The sequence below is a fragment of the Notolabrus celidotus genome, chromosome 12, assembly GCF_009762535.1.
Source record: "Notolabrus celidotus isolate fNotCel1 chromosome 12, fNotCel1.pri, whole genome shotgun sequence".
Classification (NCBI taxonomy): Eukaryota; Metazoa; Chordata; class Actinopteri; order Labriformes; family Labridae; genus Notolabrus; species Notolabrus celidotus.
In genome coordinates this window covers 21,015,364-21,022,583 of record NC_048283.1, presented here as the reverse complement: position 1 = coordinate 21,022,583, position 7,220 = coordinate 21,015,364, and the positions used below count along the sequence as shown (strand labels likewise).

Sequence of the window (7,220 nt, the reverse complement as noted above, 5' to 3'; positions counted from 1 at the left end):
CTTTAGCCATAGTTTACATCAGAACGTCCCTCCAGAGTACACTGTTATATTACATAATTAAGCAATTTGACTGTCTTATCCGTACACAATGACACAAAGACTTGTCACTCTGATGTCACTGACATGTTCATTGATACAGATGTTTACTTTTGAGAGATGAACTAAGGATTTTGAGCAAGTTACTGGCTTTTGCAGGTAATCCATGATGTTTTTCTATTTGTATGAATTGTTTTGAGAATGCACTTACTGTTTTGCAAATGTCGAGGATGATTCAAGAAATGTACCAAAGGGACTGAAAAAAATTGTAATAGAAAGGCCCAAAGATTCCATGCAAATAAGGATTCAATGTGACACTGACCTCTACTGGACTTGAAGAGCCATTACATTTAGATAGATAGATAGATAGATAGATAGATAGATAGATAGATAGATAGATAGATAGATAGATAGATAGATAGCTTGGGTATTCAGATTGCTCAGGGGACAGAGTTGAGTTACGTGGCTTCCTTCTTCACTGGAATGATTCCAATACTAACATTATCTTTTCAAGGTTGAAGTAACAACATAATTTAAATAGCAGGCTGTGAATAAGGCTAAATGGATTTTCAATGTCATGTAGGAGATTTTAAAGTGCTTTTATATACAACTTAATTAACATGTCTAGCATTTACAGTGTATCTCTATTCCTTTGTTGTTAGTTTTGATCAGAAGACTCAAGACTAGAGATTATATTCAATCATCTTTATTATCATAATTATCAGTCTGAAAAATGAGGACAACATACAATATGGAAATTCCACAGGGAAATTATACAAATATATTGAGATCTGTTTCTGTTATGATGACAACTTGCTGAACTTTTATGTTATAACCACTGTACATAAAGGAGATATGAAAACAAACAGTAGCTAAGAGTAAGTCCCAAGTCATATACCCAACAATGTTCTTGTTCTTAGTTGAGGTAAGGTAATGTTTAGTTCATCTGAACTACACAAGAAAGAGGCGAGGTGTAATAAAACACTGCTGATAGCAGTGATCAACATTTGTAATCAACATTTAGCTTATCACTGATTTCAAACATGTCACAAAAAAGATTGCTTTCTTCTTGAATTTCTATAAAACCATTAATAGCACTCTTTATATTGGAAGGAAAGAAAGTTTGGAAAACTATTTTAATTTAACTATGTATACAAGCTGTTAGATTCAATTACTTTGTCTTTGAAAGTATATTGAATGATCTAATGTTTTCGTTGTTTGTAATCCATAAACCAGGTTTACATGCACAAACGAAAGGCAAATGTTTTCTTGATTCATCCACAGAGAAACAAACCAGGGGAAGGACATACACTGTCCTTTCACTTCTGTCCATTTAAAGGGGTGGCTGCCTTTCTGATTCTTCTTTAATCAAACAATCTCACAACAAGTTCCCTTTATGTTCCTTTTTGGACATCCTGGAATATTTCCAAGTGGACGGATCAGTAACATCAATGCCACTTGTAGAAGTACTGTCTCATGTGGTTTATAGTTTGAAGTATCATTGTAAAGATTTCCTCACAAAACCGGTTCTTTACTGAGTGAGGGATAGAAAAATCTCTCCATCCATCCACCCTCCCATTCAAAAAGCTATGTAAGATAACAGGCTTGTTTGATGAAAGTCTTGCAGTAGTCCTGCAGGGTTTTGCAAAGGCATATACTGATGCCTTTGGGTCCTGTTGTGCGTTAGAATAGGACATTTCCCTTGGAGGTATCATTGCTGCATTCATTGTAGCCACCTCAACTTGTGTAAACGACGGGAGAGCCTGTCTCCCACTCCATTTCACCTGAGTTGTTTGCTGCTTTGGCACATTGCCCTGCAGGGAGAAAGCAACTGAGGTGGGACAGGCACTTGCTGTGTTGTGCTGAAATGAATGGCTAAGTCGGGAACGGAGTGTTGCAATACGTTTGCTGCAGGAACAGGAGGAAGACATTCATTTCACAGATGCAGAGTGGAGTCAGTGCTGGTTTAAGCATCTCATGCATGGATATGTGGGCCGTCTCTGCTCCTTATGTGTTGAGGCTGAGTTTTCTCTTGGCTTTGTGTGCATACAGGAAGTACATGGTGTGTCCAGCAGTGATAAATAATACAGAAATGATAACAAGGATTCCAAAGTGCTGTGGCTGTGGAGCAGATATCACCATGATGAAGTGAAGCAGATCCATCAGGTAATTCATTGAGCTTTGCACTCCGTTTACGACACCTCTCTCTGACTCACAGATGTTCTCCTGAAGGAGCTGGGTCACTGTCAGGTCGAAGGACCAGAGACCTAAAACATACATTTGCATAGAGTTTAAAAGTTAATCTTGTCTATTACACAAGATGGTAGTCCCAACAGCTAGGCATCTATTTATCTCTTCAAACAAAAGCGTGTGGTTTTTCTTTTTATTTATTTTCCAGAGCACAACTAGGATCAAATGTATACAAGATAAGCTTAAAATGGCTGATGGGTTCTCACATGCATAAATCAGACTCTGCAGTTGATAGTATCTCCATTCTTTGTAGACTTTAAACTTAGACTTTTAAAGTCTGTATTGTATTGTATTCAAATGAAACATTTCGACCCATTTAAGTTTGGGTGTTTGATTAAAATCTTTCAGGTTTTGATGTTCGTCTACTTACCAATGCGTGCTGTGATGACGCCCAGGAACAGCAGGATGATGGAGATGTATGATTCTGGTGCTGTACCAGAGGGCACGTTGTCAAAAAGGACAGTGTTGTTGGTCCAGTGGATGGAAGAGCGGTCTGGTAGCAGAGGCTGATTACTGCCTCCCCGCATGGGATAAGTGTGTTTCTGCCTTTGGCTTGCCATCCCTCCAAGCTCAGTTGAGTTGGAGGAAAGAGGGGGCATTAGCAAACTAAGATCCATAGGGCTGCCTGGGGCAAACACAGAGCACACACACAGCAGCAAGCAGCCCAGGTGGAGGCAGCTTGAGATGATGCCTGTGTTGATCAGACCATAGGTCTTCCTCAGTCTGGTAAACATCACAGTGCCCATCAGCCCTGTGATCGCTGAGACACCCATCAGCAGACTGAGGAGGGAGCCACTTATGCCCTGAGTGTAGGCATAGCCAGTGGTGATGCAGTCAAAGCCGAGGACCGTTGTGTAGAGGAAAGCCAGACCCATTCCTGCCAGGAAGACGGGCTGGCGATAGTAGGCCCTCCAGCCGTCCTTACAGGTGCTCACCAGCCAGCGAAACCTCCGGAAACACAGCGGCAGGTCTGTGATTTCTTTGAGGTGCAAACTTGTGTTGCAGTTACCTTCTGTCAGAGGTTGAGGTTGTGCTTCATCACTCTCGTCTGATGGGAGAGAAGAATGGCATCCATCACTTTTGATGTTCAATTTTAAAAAGCCCCATTCATCAGTTTGGTTTCTCCATACTTTCTCTTTGATATTGAGTGAGAGTCCTATTATTGTCTACTACAGATCATCTACACTAATGGACAATGCGAATGGGAAACAGACCAAGTGGCAGCTTAAAGCTGCACAAAACTGTTGATTACATCTCTAAATAATGTATGCCAACAAAGCTTAATTGTTTTGTACTATATTTATTCAGTCCTATAAATGTGAAGGCCACAGAAGAAACAGCTACAGATTAAAAGAGCATTTTATACATCAGTACACTTTCTTTCAAAATCTGGATGTCTGTAATCAGTGAATTGAGAAATTGTAATTTAAGAAATTGACAAGTTTTTTGTGTAATTTCCTTAACCTTCATAAAAAGATTACATCTCACTACATTGGGTTTCAAAATATGCTTTGTTGTCCACACTTGAGATGACTTAACATTTTAATTTTTTGCTGACCTATCAAAGAGAATGCAATGTGAATGGTGATAAAGAAAAAATAGGTGATTTTAATATTAACTGTGCACTGATGAAATAGTAGATGATTGTTTTTTGTACACCGCCAACTGTTGGCAAGCATTGTTAGAAAAGTGTTTAATCCTTATTCACAGCTATAAACTTATTGTCACATCTTGTTTTTTTATATCACCTAGTTTTGATGCTAACTGACCTTCATGCACCTAACAGTACACTTCAATGCATTTACCTATAAAACAAAGTAATACCGAGGGTGTTAGTCATAATACATAGAAAAAAAATTGATGAGATCGTACCTTGTGACCCTCTCCTCTCCATCCTCTGTAGATACACCTGAACCTGATCCTCCTCTGCTGCTGGGGGTTTGATTGAAAGAGCAGGGACGATGCGGTACACTCGCGACAAGAAGAAGAACTCCACAATAAGAGACACAAGGTTCCAGCCCAGGATAAAGCCACAGCCAACTACATTGGAAGCCAGGGTCATGACCTGTCCCACTGCTAGTGGGGCCAGGATGTTGGTCACCTGATCAATCCGCCTCATGGTTGCATTCATTCCTTTTGTCAGGATAAGAGGCACAGAGGTTAATGTGCTTCCACACGAGGGCCTTCAGAAAGATCAGAAGCTGAGCAATACCTGATATTCTTTGAATTCAAATATTTATCATGTACAAAACAGCATACAGCAAAGAAAGCATACACATGCGATAAACATACTTCATGTGCATCAAACTGAAACTAAATCCCCTCACCAGCTAGGTGACCTCGGTTGTAGCCTGTGATAACCACAATCCAGTCCCTCTGAATGGCAATGGTCAGTGCTGTGCTTGCAAGGTTTGCCACATCTGCCAGGACGATCACCACCGTATAACAAACCACCTTGTGTAAGTTTTGCGATGCAACATGTTACTGACAGCACAGAGTAGCCACAAGCTCAGAAGCAGAGACAACAAGGGACACAAAACAGAGGGAACAACAGCCGCTATAACTCTGCTGTGTAATCATCATGGTGAGTACTCTGTCTGCAGTTATGAAATGTTTTCATTTAAACATGTAGTGTATACTCACAGTAAGCCATCCATCCCAGATCTGTGCAATCCTTTGCTTATACAAGAACACCAACATCAGCACAATGCTACATATTGTCACTGAGATGTTCTGAATAAAAAGAGATGCATGTGCAACTAAAATAGGAGACAGAAAAACAGTTTTAGACTCTTGGAACATGGTTGATGTCAAAAGCAATGCCAGCCTTTAAAGATAGGAGTCAGTTGATGTGTAACTTGTGCCTTAAGTCCTGCTGGTATTGAGTCTAGCTATCAAATCAGGGACTCATTTATACTTCCAACAGCAAGGGTGCAATGCAATTTTCCACCTGCAGGACCCAGCAGACAGTCTGTGCCCAAGATTGATATTTGCTGATAACTCTTCTATGATTAACTACAGGAAACATCTTTGAATGGATGTGAATACACTGTGCATACCTTTATTCCTCGGATTACGATCAACCCAGTCTCCAATCAAAGCTCCAAGGAGGAGCACTGACCCAGCCACTACCAGTCCAAACACAGCCGTCAACAGTAAGTTACGGCCATACAGTTCAATCAGGAACACAGAGATTGCAAAGTGCCACATGCGGTCCCCCTGTTGAAATAAAAAAGAGGTCACCCTGATGTAGTGTTTTGCAAGGTTCACACAGTTTACAGTGGTTTACCTGGCAGTTACTTAAGTTTCAAAGTTTCATCTACTTCTGCAGGAAATGATCCTTACCCACATTGACAATGCCCCACTGACATAGATGAGAAACTTGGGGCCTTTGAGGTAGATGAGAGCTGAGCCTTTGGAGGAAATGCATGAAGATTGATTAAGTAAACAACAAATAAACTGCAAACACATTGCACAGATTCTAGAATGACTTAAAGTTTGGTTTACCTGGTATACTCTTAGTTCTCTTAGCTCTTGCATTCTTGATGTGTTCCGACTCAAACTCGACCACAACCCCGCCACACTGGGAGGCATCTGCTCGCTGGGACATTGCCTATTGTAGAATCACAGGTCAAAAAACTGTTGAACTTGTCACACTCTTGTGTCACTGTCTGTGCTGCGGTGTCGCATTACTGTAAGCTACAACATGAATTACAAGTTTTATAAGACAGTAAGGCTAAGGTTCGATTACTATAATAATGTGTAGGCCACACATTAAAAGTCTAGGCTGATAGAAACAACAATCAACATGTGGGAAGAGTTCATTGATATTTTTTCTCCAGCCTATGATAAAACTTTAGCACACATCTTTTGAAACTTGTACCTAAGCATTGTGTTTTAACACTGCATTATGAACTACATATAATGCACTTTACATCAGCTATCTCACTATATGTATACATATACAGATTTCAAATGTAAGAGGATAAAATAGTGGCTGCTGAGGATTATTATGTCAAAAAAATAACCAATAAGCATGTCAAATAATCCTCATACACCAGTTATTTTGATAAGTAGTATGATATAGTACAGCATTAGCACAACAGCTAGCATAGCTCTAAAATACAGCCCTAAGCTGACAAGAAATGAAGTGCTCACAAGTCAGTGCAGGGTCAATCATCACCTTTGTTCCGATGTTACACTCAGTCCTCGCTGTTGTTTCTCAATGATGTATCTTTTGCCATATATTCCTACATTAGGATGCTAGTCTTTCCTGAGAGCTGGAATTCAAGCTGTAGTAGTTTGAAAGGCTTAATAACATCACAGTGTTCAAGTGCACCATTGAATGAAAGTGCCAGAAAAGCAGAACGGGCAGAGGGACAACAAAGGCAGCCAGCATATTCCACAGCACGTGACACTAGGAGGACAATATCAGCGTCCACCCACACCACAAAAAGCACAACTGTGTAACTCAACTTATGCGCATGGCCAGTGACAACATGCAACCCTCAGGCACACAAGCATAGTCGTACTACTCACATACACCCACATACACCATTGACTAAAAAAAACTTACATAGAAGACACATCATGCAACACTACATCACTTTTCCACCTACAGGCAACAGGGTAGAAGGCAGATAACTAGAGTGTGTCACATAGTAAAAAGCTGTTCACAGGACTTAGTTTAACAAGATGATGCATACTTTCAACAAATTACAAAAATGTAAATGGAACTTAAAACTTTTTATTTTTGAGGATTAATAATGACCTTATCACAAACTGTTCGGGAAGTTATCAATCACTCTATCATTGTTCCTATTCAAAACGTCAACACAGGAAATTAACTGGTGTCTTCTTTAAAGAAGATATTTACACAAACATCATATTCACTTCTTGTATTCAGTATGCAGTTGTTCATATCAGGGATATTG

At 40.0% G+C, this 7,220-nt stretch overlaps 1 protein-coding gene and 1 long non-coding RNA gene across 2 annotated transcripts; both read right to left on the bottom strand.

Annotated features, from left to right (window-relative positions):
• Window positions 1-1,773: 1,773 nt before the first annotated feature.
• On the bottom strand, window positions 1,774-4,767 carry si:ch211-254p10.2 (solute carrier family 40 member 1; the record flags this gene model as incomplete). The annotated part of the gene is made up of 5 exons (XM_034697666.1): window positions 1,774-1,850; window positions 2,253-2,303; window positions 2,657-3,334; window positions 4,159-4,419; window positions 4,614-4,767. Coding segments are annotated over 5 exons (1,221 nt in total), but the record flags the coding sequence as incomplete, so codon positions are not given.
• A 394-nt stretch (window positions 4,768-5,161) lies between these two features.
• On the bottom strand, window positions 5,162-5,899 carry LOC117823349. Its single transcript, XR_004633376.1, has 3 exons — window positions 5,794-5,899; window positions 5,632-5,699; window positions 5,162-5,505 (listed from the first exon to the last, which is right to left on the bottom strand). It is a non-coding gene; the product is annotated as an uncharacterized LOC117823349 (long non-coding RNA).
• Between the last annotated feature and the right edge of the window lie 1,321 nt (window positions 5,900-7,220).